This window comes from Ursus arctos, unplaced genomic scaffold, assembly GCF_023065955.2.
Source record: "Ursus arctos isolate Adak ecotype North America unplaced genomic scaffold, UrsArc2.0 scaffold_33, whole genome shotgun sequence".
Classification (NCBI taxonomy): Eukaryota; Metazoa; Chordata; class Mammalia; order Carnivora; family Ursidae; genus Ursus; species Ursus arctos.
Genome location: NW_026623019.1, coordinates 12616932 through 12632676, shown reverse-complemented (window position 1 = coordinate 12632676; position 15745 = coordinate 12616932). Strand labels below are relative to the sequence as shown.

The following is a 15745-nucleotide window of genomic DNA, read 5'->3' as shown; positions in this document are numbered from 1 at the left end:
CTTCTTCCTGGACTAAGCAATCTGTCACCTACTGCTAAAAAGAGGAATTTGGGAAAGGACAAGATAAAAAGAAATGCTGGTGGGGCAAACAAGTATGACTGTATTTTTGTTCCTGACTTAATATCAACTAAGTACTTTAAAAATACTAATGAAAAAGACAGGAGAGTGGACCATCCTTAAGTGCGCCATCTGTATGGCCATTTCCTGTAGTGATGTCCTGACTACATCATTGTATTTGTTCTTCACAACCAGGCATTGACCTCATCTACTTAAGAAGACAATGAGGGTTACAAAGGTAAACAATTTGCTCGAGGAGAAACAGCTTGGAGTGGAATCCCAACTCTACCACTTACTAGCTGTCTGACTTCAAACCTTGTAACTCACTTCTTCCCATCCAACCATATAGGAAATTTTAGCAGATTTTATCTTTTTTTTTTTTTTTGGTAGCCTTTATATTGTAGTCTTTTTAATTTGGGCAATAATTACATACAGACATATATTTTATGTTTTATAGGTATTTGAGCCACTGGCACAATGACTAAAATGATAGGCTTCTGAGATAAATATTTGTTTTCTGAGCCTTTGAGGCAGTGTAGCCCAGGGATATAGGACAGTGGCTGAGCCTGTTGTCAAATCCTGGCTCCACTGCTGCCTCACACTGTGCACATTTCTTTTCTCAGATCAACCAGGGTTGTTTTGAGGATTAAATGTGGTAATACACGTAGAATACTAAATGTGGTAATACACATAGAATACCTAGCACAATGCCTGACAAATAGCAAGCACTTCATTTAATGAAAATGAGCAATGTATATGGTATCATTATATATTTACTATATCATGTTAAATACCTAGCTTCTCCACGACATTCTGAGAATTTCACTGACTTAACCCAGAAATTACTCACAACTCTAAAAATACTTCATACCTCCTATGCTGTTATCTGTGGAGCAATAACAAATATTACCTCTCCTCTTCATATTAGTTTTCATATTTGGATAAATATTATAATATATAATCACTGTTACTTGAAACATGATTTAATGGGTGTCTCCTGGTCAGGAATATTTGCCTCACCAGAGGACTTAAATTATTTCCGGAACGATGCCAAAAATCTGGGCAAAGGATACTTGAAATAATAGCAGTAGACACTGAATACCAGTAGAATTTACCAGTACCTTTGTTTTAACCTTCTGTTGTATGAAAATGCACAATCCATATTCAAAAATTAAAACATTTGCTATCTTCTTTTCTTTTTCAGAAGATGAATAATCTTTCATTTAGTGAGCTATGTTGCCTCTTCTGCTGTCCACCTTGCCCTGGGAAAATTGCTTCAAAATTAGCATTTTTGCCACCTGATCCTACTTACACATTGATGTGTGATGAAAGTGGAAGTCGCTGGACTTTACATCTGTCAGAACGAGCAGACTGGCAATATTCTTCTAGAGAAAAAGATGCTATTGAGTGTTTCATGACTAGAACCAGTAAAGGCAACAGAATTGCCTGCATGTTTGTGCGTTGTTCACCCAATGCCAAATATACTTTACTCTTCTCACATGGAAATGCTGTTGATCTCGGTCAGATGAGCAGCTTTTACATAGGACTGGGATCACGGATTAATTGTAATATATTCTCATATGATTATTCTGGATATGGCGCAAGTTCTGGGAAACCAACAGAGAAGAACCTCTATGCAGATATCGAAGCTGCTTGGCTTGCTCTTAGGACAAGGTAAATCATGACTGGGAATTATTTTACACATTTAATATGATGGTTAACTAAAATTTTCTTACATAAAAAAAGTAATTTTTATAACTCGTGTTTTAGAAGTACTAAGTAGAGGTCATATTTGCCAATATATACCTATTAAGAATTAAGCTCTTAGATTGTAATTTTAAATTTTTATAAAATAGCATGATTTTTAAGACAGATCTCATTTATGTCTGTTAGTGTGTGTGTGTGTGATTTTCTTTAAAATTTAAGCCAGTGACAAATAGTTGGTTTTATAAACCTGTGGAGTGTGATATAAAAATGTTTAATCAAAGTTGGAACATTTCAAGGGAATGAAAGATAACATGACTTAGCTAATCATTTACTTACTCTATCATTAAGGGTATAAGAGGCTGGGTTCTTTTTGTTAAAATCATAAGCCAGGGTTTGCATTATTTTATGTAAAAATCTTTTAGAAGTATGACTTACAGATATTTTATTGGAATTATTTTTAAAGTATTCGTTCTGTAAAAGTGAGATTCTTTGCTTTGCATTCTGGACTAATAAAATTTGGAGAGCTCTCACGCAGAAAAAAAAAAAAGGTAATTTTATTATAAATGATTTAAGCAAATTCTCTTACCATGTCAGTTATTCTTTGGTTATAACAGTACATTGAGAACTCGAAATTGCTTTCATCTTTCCTAGTCACCAATATTGAAGAATATTGCAGTTTTGTAGATTTCAGGGTTTTTTCCCATCAGATGGTTTTCATGTACAATAAATAAATATATCTTAGTTATTCCTCATATTATCCACTGATAAGCTGCCTGACTTCCAAAGTATTTTAGACTAAAGCTAAAGGATTTAAAGAAAATTCATCATTCCTAATTTAATGTTTAAATACTAATGGTTTCAGTTAGAACCTCCACAATTTTGTTAGTTGGCATAACTTTTTTTTAGAAAATACCTTTAGAAATGTTTACTCCTATAAGATAATATAATCAAACTATATTCGCATAGCCAAGTTTCATGTAAAGGGGATTCTTAAATCACCTGAAATGATGTGAAAATGTACCTGATGAGTTAGGAAAGATGGTAAGTAGTATAAGAAGTAGGTAATGAGTTGTGGGGGGGAGGGAATGGTAGAAATTTGTAAACTAAAACTGCCTTAAATGATGAGTCAAAATCTGCTCCAGGTATAATGATGTCAGTCCCCTCAGTCCTGCAAACAAAAATAAATGAGTTCCTACTTTCCAGACTCAGCCAATTGAATATAGTATAGTACCTGTTAGGAAAATATGATAATAAATATTTTTAATGGCAGATTTATTGAGATGCAGCTCACTCTTTTAAAGTATAACTTCAGTGGATTAGAACGGTTTTTAAGGGGCACCTGGGTGGCACAGCGGTTAAGCGTCTGCCTTCGGCTCAGGGCGTGATCCCGGCATTATGGGATCGAGCCCCACATCAGGCTCCTCCGCTATGAGCCTGCTTCTTCCTCTCCCACTCCCCCTGCTTGTGTTCCCTCTCTTGCTGGCTGTCTCTGTCTCTGTCAAGTAAATAGATAAAATCTTTAAAAAAAAAAAACAAAACAGTTTTTAAGGATGCTAAGGTATAGCAGATAGCCTTCATTATTAATGCTTCTCAATAACATGAAAAGATAACTTTATTTAGCCAAAACATACTAGTGTCCAATGTTCTAGGTGTATGTTAAAAAGAAAAAAAACGCTCTTGTAAAGTGGTTAACTTTTTCCTATTTTTTACCTTGTCTGATATCAGTTCAAAGGAAACATTATAAAATAATTCCTAGTCTTGATTTAATTCATCTTTTTAAACATAGTTGATGACCATACATACTTGATGAATGAGGAACAAGGGCAGAGTAGAAGAATTTCTAAATAGTATAACAGTCTTTGGGCTCATTATCTATGTGCTATAATGAAGAAGTCACTGGACTGGGAGTCAGGGTACCTGGGTTCTAATTATAGGCCTGCGGCTGACTTACTCTGACTTTGAACATCTGCTTCGTAAGCAGCTGAACTAGATTAGATGGTCTTTAAAGTCCTTTCTGAGTTGTACTATTCTGAAATTCTGTTATTGCTTTGAGTTCTCTGATGCTAAATTGGCAGCTGCTTCTACTCTGGAGCCTTGCCATTGCTAACATTAGCCTAAAACCCATAGTTGCCACCAACAGTGCTGCTATTCAGCTAACAGCAACCATACAGCCTCAAGAGTTAACGCTGATGCTGCAAATGTTCATTTTCATAACTTCAGTCAGGTCTTTGTAAAGAAAAAGGCTTTTCCAAGTTTACTTATAGAGTCAGTCTGGAGTAGATGGAGCCCAACCTCTGAGGCGTATCTAAATGCTTATGTAGGACTGATTGGAAGAAATTATGGGGAAGTATGTCATTACTTGGATAGTTCAAAGAGCCCTGGGACCCTGGAAAGGGCCAGAGGAAGCACATGGGGTTTGTCTTGCTATTTTTTCACGTTTAGATAGTTGGAAAGCTCCATTACCTTTTCAAAAGACCAGATGCTGTTGTGCAGATTGCCCTTAGCATCCAGAAGTGACTGCTCTCAGACTTCTAAAGTGGAAAAGCATATTTGATCTTATACCATAGACAAGTAATAGTGCTTGGAACGTAGATTATATCTGATACATTTGAGGCAATGAGTTGACCAGTTTAGATGTACAGCATTTTTAAACGGTATAAGGCAGTACTCGAGATTTTAGCATGAAGTTTGTTCATAATTGAGTCATAAGGCATTTGAAATTCTCTTTTATATGTTTGTTTTACCAATCATTAGTCTATAGTAAAGGCACCTTTCAAGAAAAATTGTAATTTGCTTTCAGCTAAATATTTTTTTATTCATTCCATACAGTAACCATATGTAGTAGCACTTTTCATCACTATGACCAACTTCAAAAAATAAAATGAGCCATTTTTGATGTCTAAACAAAGAACTTTAGTTATATTGAATGGAAAATAGACAGTTAATGTCTATTAAACATCAGTGTGTAAAATATTAGTGATGTGATATGTTAAGGATTTAGTCAACCATATGCCACATTGAATTGCATAAATGATTTAATGAAAAGTTTGAAATTTTAAAAGACCTCAGCAGTTATTTTCCAAAAGAGGAAACAGATGAAATAAGTTAAGAATGTAGATAATATTATAGCAGTAAATATCATAATGATGACTAAGAAACATATTTTAAATATAAGTTTGACATTGTCTCATTTTAAGTCATTCTATTATAAGATTAAGTCCTTAGAAAATGATTGCATATTTTATGCCAGTCCAACTCTCCCCCCTTTTTTTTTTTAATTTCTGAATTTGTAGATACGGCATTCGCCCTGAAAATGTGATTATATATGGCCAAAGTATAGGGACAGTACCATCTGTGGATCTTGCTGCTCGGTATGAGAGTGCTGCTGTTATTCTTCATTCTCCTTTGACTTCGGGAATGCGAGTTGCTTTTCCTGATACCAAGAAGACCTACTGTTTTGATGCATTCCCAAAGTAAGTATCAATATTCAAAATTGTTTAATTCAAAGAAACTTGAAGGGCATTTTTTTTCATCACTTAAGGTATTCATAATACAATTCATTCAGCCATGAACTTCTATTTCACATATATTACAGAAATTGTTGAAAATAAATTTTTGAAAAGGAGTGGTGGCAGGAGCCCAGTCAGGAGGCTGAAATATTTGAGCGATAATAATCCTGATGAAAAGAGCTGAGGGCCTTATACCCAGAGTGTGGCAGAGTGGCACTAATTAGTAGTATTAGAGATAAGAGAATGAATTCGAGAAATGAAATTGACAGAACTGTCAGAGTGAATAGAGGATGATAAACAAAAGAGCCTGAATGTAATTCCCAGGGTTCTAACTTGAGCTGTTAATGAATAATGGTACCTTTCAATGAGACAATACTAGACGAGAGGAAGAGTAAAGGGAAAATGAGACATGTGCATGAAAAGTAGTGAATGGCGTTTAATGATAGCTGATTTATAAAAGAAGTGAACTGCAAAAAAGTTCTGTCTTAAATTAACTTGAATAAATATTGCCACCACAAAGTCTGCAGACACAGTTTTATTCAAATTTGAAGGGAGGACTACTACTCCTCAAGACAAGATGAAAGTTCCTCTAGCTCCTCTTCATAATTGGAAAAAACTGCTGGCCCCTTTTTTTCAAAGGGAGAAGGCAAGAAGTGGGAAGCTGGCAAATTTCAGTCTGTCGTCTTTTCCCCAATTGGCAGCTATACAAAGAATTTTTTGTGAATGATAGATGAGCCAAAGGCCAGAGTCATCACTTGCTTTTTTATAAAACACGGGTCATTTCAAAAGCAAATTTTTTCATTATTAGCCAGTAAGGGATCACTTTTCTAGGGAAGCTGATGGTGAGAGCATATGATTAGGCTGTGGGGGGTTTTTTGTTTTTACATAAATTTGGGGTTTTTGTTTTAGATAATGGTATATTGGAAGATATGTGCATTATACTGCTTCTGTGAAAAATAAAAATGATAGAGGGAGTATTTGGGGAATGCTTTATCTCTGTCCAGCTCCCTCTTTCATTTCTGCTACACCAACAAAGAGAGTAACCGCAAACTGTTTGAAAGAGAATATAAATTTGTTATAATTCCTTTACTATTGAACATTTGATACCAAATAATATACCAAAGCATTTTTCCTTACCAAGTGCAGCCTTGAATTATTTCATAGATTTCCTTTTTCAAGATTGTATCCTCATTTTATAACACCTTTCTCTCTTTGGGAAGTTTTTTTTTTTTAAGCATTAAAATTTGTAAGGTCTCTTTGTATAGTTTATATCTCCTTCAAGTTGCCTTTTTTTTTTTTTTTAAAGATTTTATTTTATTTATTTGACAGAGATAGAGACAGCCAGCGAGAGAGGGAACACAAGCAGGGGGAGTGGGAGAGGAAGAAGCAGGCTCACAACGAAAGAGCCTGATGTGGGGCTCGATCCCAGAACGCCGGGATCACGCCCTGAGCTGAAGGCAGACGCTTAACCTCTGTGCCACCCAGGCGCCCCCTCAAGTTGCCTTTTTAAAATTGTTTTGATCTCTCTCTAATATTTAAAGTATTCTCTGATGTCTGATGATAATTCTTGGTTGTCTCTTCATACGTAAGAATGAGGAACTAAAGAGCTGATCTGAAGCAGGTGGTTGAGTCTTGCTGAGAGTGAGCTTCACTATACAGTGATCTGGTCAAATCAGTTACTTGGGGATCCCACACTGTGTCACTATTTCTGTCTTTTAAGGTGTATATAGTCTCCAACAAGGAGTCTTTCTAAAACTTCTCCCTGGAGGATTGAAGGCCTGGCTGCCAGCATTCTGGGAACCCAGTACAGAAAATGGGTTCATAGCAGCAGTGTGTGTGTTTACACATACATGTTTACTTCTTGCCTTAAACTGTGCCTCACAAGTCCCTGGTCCACAAAACCTTCAGTTTTGGGTAGAGTACAGCTACCAATCTACAAAAAGAAGGGGAAAACACCTGGAGAGGGACATATTTGTTAAACGGACTTCAAACAAATTCTATAGACTCCTGTCACCTGCCTTCATCGCCATGTCAGTTCCTAGCCTTCTGGATTATCCATGATATAAATTGGATTGTTTCTTTACTTTACCGTCTATTCCCTTAAAATTGGCTTTTCCCCCACACTGTTAATCTGTTATCCCACTCATTTATCTGCTTTCCAGCTCCAAAATTTTGTTTTATTATATTCTCCCTATTTTTGTGAGTTGATACCCCAAAACAAAAAACACTTTGCTGTCATTTTAGTAGATTAAGAGGGAGAAAAAAACAGGAGTGCCCAGAGGTATAAAGTTAGCACATACTTAAATAGTTCTTAGTTTCCTCCTCTCCTTCCACCCTACGTTTCTCTAAACATTGTAGAAAGGTGCATGCAGTAGGTTGCTGGTAACCATTGAAAGATTCCCTCAAAACAGAAGTGCATGAAGTTAGCTTCCTTGGGCAATCTTAAGATAAGAAGTATGTAAAGTGACTTTTAAATCTTACTTGAAATCCAAGAGGCATCCATTTTTTCTGGGTTGATTCAAAGACCGTTCTGGTATTTGAATGATCTGTTGGGATGTTGCAAGAAAACTTGTCATACGTTCCTTTTCATAGCTAATTCATTGACTTTCTCTCCCCTCTTTTCTTACAGCATTGACAAAATCTCTAAGATAACCTCTCCAGTATTAATAATTCATGGGACTGAAGATGAAGTCATTGACTTTTCACATGGCCTCGCACTGTTTGAGCGTTGCCAAAGACCTGTGGAGCCTCTGTGGGTTGAAGGGGCAGGTCACAATGATGTGGAACTTTATGGACAGTACCTTGAAAGGTTGAAACAGTTTGTGTCACAGGAACTGGTAAATTTGTAAAATATTCTGTAAATTTGCATACTGGGTTTTTTTTTTTTTCTTGCTGAACTGCACTCTTTGGTAAATAACATAAAACCTGAAGGTTTTGTTTGCAAATCATGTCAGTTGCCTTCATAAATGTACAGGTAATGATTTGTTAACAGACTTAATGAAGGTTTTTATTACCAGAACTAGAAACTGGAAATAACAGTATCATGCAGTCAGGCTGTGTAATTTATATTTTTTCTGTGAATTTTTTTTTAAACATCAAAATGAGTACTGTATGAAATTTTAATTCTATAAAATCAAATGCTGTAAAAGTATTGCCAAATGCTTTTGCATATCAGAAACAAATTTATAGATATTTTTAAAACATCTCAATGTACTAAATCTTATCCAGGTATACAAATGTAATATTCTTTCAATAAAAAGCTGTATATCTAAAATGATTCAAGTACTCATAGTAGAATAAACTGTATGAAAACGTGCAAGTTCACTAGAGATAGCCTAAACCCTGTTGTACAGGGATTGAGGTTTAAACAGTTACTTTATTGTAAAATGCATTGAATTTTCTGTATTTCCTGGTTATCATACATTTTCTCCTTGAAAAAAATGATGTAAGTCTTAATTTTTATGCCATCTATTAATTTACCAACTAGTTACCTTGTAAATGAGAAGTCATGATAGCACTGAATTTTAACTAGTTCTGATTTATAGGTTTGGTACTGTGAGGCAACTACTTAAAATTCTCATTTTTGTTACTTAAAAGGCATTTAGAGCTTTAAGAATGATTTTGTACGCAATGTTGTTTTAAATTTTGACTAATCTCATAGAATTGCAGTACTCTTCATTATAAGAAAATCTGAGAGTCCATTAGATGTTCTTCAAGACCACAAACAGGCTGGCTATTTGGTCATTTTTCACCTTGGCTATTTTTAATAGGATCTATTGTTTTAGATTACTATCTGAGAATTTCATGGATTCACTCCTGGATACAGGAGATAAGAGAACATTTAATTCATAACTTTTATATTAACCAATGTAGTAAAAAACAAAGCTCACACACAAAAACTAAGTTGCCTTTCCTTGAATGAATCCTGCCTGAATAAAACAACGAAAGAAAAATAAAAATAAAATTAACGGTATGTAGTCTAATTTGTAAATGAATGAATATTGAAATAATACACACTGTGGATATATTTTAAGGCCTTATGTAGTTTTAATTGTTCTGCTTGTTCTGTGGTTATGTCTAAGACTATAGTATATGATTCTCTTCAAAGTATATCAAGTATTGTGAATGCTTTGGTTCAGATGTGTCAAATTAACAGTAAAACAACAAATATACCACCCAGCTGTGCTTGTTTGCCTTCTTCCATGCTTCCCATCCCTTACCATAAAACTGAAAACATTTACCATTCACCTTTATAGAACATAGTTGTGTAGTTTTCTCAATTTTATCATCACTTCTTTTTTTGGAGAGGTTTCTTCTCAAGATTATTTTGGAGCCTGTACAATTCCTTTTTTTGTACAACCTATACCCCAGAGTTTAGCTATATGTTTTCTTTGATTACTTGTTAAATTTAAAATATTGATCATACTAATTCAGTATTCATTCATTCAACAAATATTTATTGAATGTCTAAATCATGTAATACTCTATGCCAGATAAAGGTAGACATTGACCATGTCTTCATAGACTTCACAGTGTAGTGTAACCAAGGACACAGACACCTTATTGCACAAGTATTACTATTTGGATAAGGGCTGAGGGAGATTTGTAGCTTATTATAACAGGTAAATGGTACTTCATGGAGGGGAACGTTGGGAGAAGGGCAAGGAAGAGTTTCACAAAGAAGTTAGATTTGATACGAACTTTGAAGGATGACTAAACCTCGTGGCCAAGGGAAATAATTGCTGGCTGAAGGGAATAGTATGTGGAAGCCTAGAGGAAGGACAGTGCTTTTGAAGCATAAAATGTCTGGCCAGAAGTCAAGGGGGAACAGATGGCATAAAGTTGAGGCTGGCAAATTATTTAGGGGCACAATCTTACCTGGTGTCATAGACCCTGATTATTATCCTAGATAAATAGAATGCCATCGATAGGAATATGAAATTGCATTTACTAAGAGTTTATAGATGAAAAAAAAACTGGATATTTTTAGTTTGCTAGAAATAACGTGAGCCTGTTATACTTGGCTGTAATTTTAGGGTGCAGAAAAATTCATCATGGGGTGATAATCTCATACAAAGGGCTAGTCAAACCACATTTGTAAATACTAATTTCATTTCAGGATACAGTGAAAGGATATTCACAAATTAGAGTAAATCCTGGGATGTTTTACCAAGTTGGAAAGAGTCCCACAAACTAAAACCCAAAGACCAACTGGAGAATTACGTAACTAAGGAATGATAGCTGTGTTCAAGTATTTGAGAGGCATGTGTTCAAGTATTTGAGAGGTATTTGACTCAGTACAACTAGGTGAAAGTTTCAAAATGGCAGGTTAGAGCTCAGTGTAAGAAAGAACCAAGCTGTTATTTGTCTATGACAGGGATTGCCTCCTTAGGGTTGAAGAGGATCTTATCACTGGGGAGAAGATGAATAACATCTAACACAGTGCTGTAGAAGAAGTTGCAGATTTAAATGTGAAGTTTGAACTAGATGGGCTATGTAATGACCCCTTTAAGATTTTATATTCCATTTAGATTTCTCCTACCTTTTCAGAGCATTGCCTGCCCTGCGGTATCCAGAAGACAGTATCATGTAGAAGAATTGGCAAGCAGATCTGGGTTCTCTTCTCACCTGACATCAATTAGATCTGTGGCCTTGCCAAGTCACTTTTCTGGACCAGTTTCCTCACTGGAAATGAAGAGATGGAACTGACGGACTGATACAATCCCTTATGTTTCTAATGTAGTGAAAATCTCAACCCCATTCATCTGTAACAACTCATATCAATTTTTAACCTGGGCTAGAGTAGCCTCAGGTAACTTGCTTGGATACTTGTCTTTTGTGCATCCCAACATGGTGTAATTTGGATGGTAGCCCTAACCCTGGGGAAGTGGTTGGCAGTGTACGTAGCTCCTGCCGTGTCTTCAAGTACGTAAAGCAGAATAAGAACTTCAATAAATTGGTTTATAATCTACATTTCCAGATTTTCTGCCTTACTCAAATTTACCACTTCTGTGTCCTACCTAAGAACGTATTGCAGTAGTTTTTCTTGGTGATTTCTATAAATATATAGGTATTGCTCACATTAAGAAAGCTTGAAAAGCGAAAATAAATTTTAAAAATTGCAAACTGACCTCAATTGTCCTTTAAATAGAATGTTCTTGGTGCATTTAGACATTCTATATGACAAAAATTTTTCATGAACAGGTATTATGGAAAGCCAGACAAACTCCTAAATCTTAAAAACTTTAGATATGAAATAGCTTGATCCCTTCATTTTACAGCTGAGGAAACAAACCCAAAAGTAACTTTGCCAAAATGGATAATACGATTGCCATTAATTGTACTGTACTTCTCTTCATCAAATTTATCTGGACAAATACACCAATGATCCTTTTGAATTATAATATGACATAAATGTATTTGCTCTCCAGTATTAATCATGATTTTATTTTTTAAATGGCTCTTAGGTTTCTCCTTACCGGCTAATTATTCATTGAATACTAAGTTGGTAGGTTGTGCCTTTCACATTTATCAAAACAATGATTTATGTATTTATTTTAACATTAATCCATTTTTACTAGGGTTGTCTTAAAACTATTGAAAATTAGATAGTCACATGAATAAACAGTCAAATGTTTAAGCAACACATTTACTACAAATATAATGCTGAGAATAAGCAATTACATTGAAAAAAGTATCAAAGCAGTTATTACTAAATGTGGGTGGGCTTTTAATTTTTTGCCTTAATTTTAAACAGGCATTATAGTTATTGTGGTAGCATGTTAAATTCTAATGGTGATGTACATGCCAAGTGTCCAGTAACCAAAAAAGGAGCTACACATAGAATACTTAGAATTGTGATTTGATAGGCAGGATGTGGAGAGAAGGCATTTGTCTACTACATCTCTTAAATAGGTTATGCATCTGACTGAGTAGTTGAATGAGTAATACCAAGGAAGGAAGCAAATACCTCAAGCCTGGGAATGACCCACTAGACATTAGTTTAAAAAAAAAAAAAACAGGAAGTAAAGCATAGTCTTTATAAATGTTAGTGAGCTAAAAGCTGCTAAACTGATTCTTTAATTAGAAACCGGATGGACTTGAAATTATTTTACTCCTATTTGTCTAGTAGGCCATGTACTAAATAGTCATAATACCATTTTAACACTTAAAAAAATGCTTTAATAGTACGATTTAAATGAAATTCTTATTCGAGAAATACATTAAAATTATACGGGGAAAATGCTGTTTTTTAACAATTTGTGATATTTTGTATCTGCTGATATAGTGCACGTTTCAGCTATTGTCCTAGGTTAATTTCAAAGTTGAGGGGTTTTTTTAATCCCCACAAAATTACTGCTTAAGGTAGTGTATTGCATTGAGGCAGTAAGAAGGGTAGTGGGTAGGTCTGTGGATATAGGAGTAGTTGAATTTAATTCTAAGATTTTATTTGACACAGTACCAGTAGGCAGAAGGGAGAAGGCAGCTCCCAGCTGAGCAGAGAGTCCCATGTGAGGCTCGGTCCCAGGACCCTGGGTTCATGACCTGAGCCGAAGGCAGGCGCTTAACTGCCTAAGCCACCCATGTTCCCCAAGGAGTATCTGAATTTTAAAATTTAAAATGTACTGCTCTGTTCCAAATTATTCAAAGTATGGTGGATTCATGGACTATAAATCAAGACTTCTAGTTAGCATTTACAATATAAATCTTACTCAGATGAAATATGTATTTAAATAATTTCAAATTGTGTAGGTATATTAATGTTTAAAGCTGGCAATGTCCAGAGGTCATCTAGATTGCTTCACCAAAGTTCAGAGATTTTGCTCCCCTTATCCCATACCAGCTCTTTGAAGTCTGGAAGTTTGGGTTCCAGGCCTTCTAAGTCTACCATGAGAAAACAGGTTGAGCAGGTAGGAAAGAGACCCAAGAAAGTAGCTTATATATCCCTGTATACATGTGATGCTATCAAAAATGATAAATTTCCTAAAGTATAGAATCCCAGTTGAAAAACAAAAATATAAATTGTTATACTTCTGTAAAATAAAATATAAATGCCTATGGAATAAAAGAGAATGATTATGTTGAGGTAATGGGTTTATAGATGAGTTTTTTTCTTTTTCTTAGACATCCTCCATGTTGCTATGTTATTTTTTTGTGATTAAAAAAGAAAAAAACTTGTTCTTATTTTCACTCTCAGAAATTGGCTCTTCTTTTTAAAGTCTGGGCTTCTGAAATCTGGATCCCAGGATGGACCACAGAAAAAGAACTCCAAATAAGTTTATAGCCTGGCTGGTGGAGCAGCAAATAAAAGCCAGTAAAGGATTCCTTTATTTGGATGATGGGGGGGGGGGTGTTTTTGTTTTTGTTTTTTTTATTTTTTAAAAGATTTTATTTATTTATTTGACAGAGACAGCCAGTGAGAGAGGGAACAGAAGCAGGCTTCCCAGCGGAGCAGGGAGCCCAATGTGGGGCTCAATCCCAGGACCCTGGGATCACACCCTGAGCTGAAGGCAGATGCTTAACGACTGAGCCACCCAGGCACCCCTGGATGATGAGTTTTTTGTGGGTTTTTTGGGAGGTTAGGTTATAATACCTAAAATGTTATTGAGTACCAAGTCTAATAAGTATTTTCTAGGCAATCCCAATGTATTACATCTGTTATTGTTACAAACCTAATAATGCATTGTTAACAATTATTACTTTACCATCTGTGCTCATTTCCTCAGCTTGTTACAGCTTTGTATTACACTTCTAAATATTGTAGGCCCAGTAATAGGTTACAGTTGACGCTTGAATAACACAAATATGAACTATAGAAGTCCATTTATATGCAGATATTTGCAATGCATACAGAATAGTACCATTAATTTTACTTAACAATTTTTTAAAATTTTATTAGAGCAAGAGAGCACAAGCAGGGGGAGCAGCAGAGGGAGAAGGGAACCCAATGTGGGGCTCGATCCCAGGACCCTGGGATTATTACCTGAGCTGAAGATGTTTAACCAGCTGAACCACCCAGGTGCCGATGACTACGATTTTCTTAATAACATTTTCATTTCTAGCTTGCTTTATTGTAAATATACAGTATATAATACATATAAAACATGTTAATCAACTGTTTATGTTATTTGGTAAGGCTCTGTAAAGTTTTGTGGGAGTCAAAAGTTATACATGGATGTTTGTGTAGCAGAATGGTACCCCAACCCCCATGTTGTATATGGGTCAACTGTATGTACGTATTTTATGAAATTGCTTTTTAACTCATTTAAGAAAAGAGAAAAAATTCGCATTTATATTTAACGGGGTTCTCTGGTCTTGTGGTACTGTCTGACATCATTTGCTTTCCATCTGAAGTACTTCCTAAAATATCTCTTGTTGAGTTGGCCTGACAACAAATTCTTTCAGTTTCTGTTTACCTGGGAAAGTCTTTATTTCACATTCATTTTTTAAAGATACCTTTGCTGGGTATCAGAGTCTTTGTTGACAGTATTCTTTTTGAGCACTTTGAATGTTTTCCCACTGCCTTCTGGCTTTCATTGTTCCTGCTGAGAAGTCAGCCATTCATCTGACTGGGCTTCATTGTAAGTGATACTTTTTCTCCAGCTTCTTCCAAGATATTTTCCTTGTCTTTGATTTTTAGCCTTTTTACTCTGATATGTCTATCTGTGGGTCTCTTCATTGGGGTTCCTGGGTGTGTAGGTTTTTGTTTTTGCCATTTTTCAAATATCGTCATCTTTCTCTCCCAGTTTTCTCAATTCAAGGGCTACAATGATTATAAATTTGGTCATCTGCTCTTAATTAGTGGGCCCCAGGCTGCATTGCTTTTCAGGTTCCAGTGTTTGCTTTCAAGTTTCCTCTGTTGGCCTTTCAGAGTGTTAACTGCCACCAGTTGCTTCTGTGAGCTTATTTCCTCTGCTCTAACTTGATATTTCTCTGTTTCTATTCAGATTATCTAGGAAACCAAATATAACTGAACTACTTTAAGTATGTCTAAATTAAGAGCAACATGGCTCCGCTTTTGAAGCTCTGAAAACCATGCTATGAGCTACAGTCTGACAGCGAAGACCGAGGCTACCCTACCTTGAGGTAAGCATTAGTCGCTGCCTGCCCAGGGGATTGGGTTCCATTTAGAAGATCTGGATTTCTAGGGCAGGCTGCTAGGAGCTTGCTTCTCTGGCAAATGTTATTGCTATTCTCTTCTATGACTCTTGTTTTTAAAAAGTTATGAATTTTCAAGAAACAGAACGACATTCCATTTCCAGTGTTGCCAATGTTGAAACAGTGACTTCTAAACGATTTAGCACCAATCTGAGAAACTTAAGAGGGAACATATGAAGTGGTAGTATGCACACTCAGCCTTGAGCTTAGCACTAATAACCGTCATTGACTAAGATGGTGAATTTGAAAGTACTCCTCTTTAAAGACATGAAGACAAAAGGTATGCAATTGCAAACACGAAGGAATATGGAATA

The 15745-nt window shown here is 35.6% G+C and overlaps 1 protein-coding gene and 1 long non-coding RNA gene across 3 annotated transcripts in view; both read left to right on the top strand.

Annotated features, from left to right (window-relative positions):
- ABHD17B (abhydrolase domain containing 17B, depalmitoylase) overlaps window positions 1–11244 on the top strand; it is a 47771-nt gene extending 36527 nt beyond the window's left edge. For both annotated transcript variants that reach the window (XM_026519370.4, XM_048218355.2), the window contains exons 2-5: window positions 1262–1731; window positions 5058–5237; window positions 7903–8110; window positions 10824–11244. In XM_026519370.4, the coding sequence (XP_026375155.1) occupies window positions 1265–1731; window positions 5058–5237; window positions 7903–8110; window positions 10824–10982 (1014 nt within the window). In that variant the 5' untranslated portion in view covers window positions 1262–1264 and the 3' untranslated portion in view covers window positions 10983–11244. The remainder of the gene's footprint in view (window positions 1–1261; window positions 1732–5057; window positions 5238–7902; window positions 8111–10823) is intronic.
- A 2445-nt stretch (window positions 11245–13689) lies between these two features.
- LOC123002137 (uncharacterized) overlaps window positions 13690–15745 on the top strand; it is a 42262-nt gene continuing 40206 nt past the window's right edge. The window contains exon 1 of the long non-coding RNA XR_006411704.3: window positions 13690–15359. This is a non-coding gene — a long non-coding RNA (uncharacterized LOC123002137). The remainder of the gene's footprint in view (window positions 15360–15745) is intronic.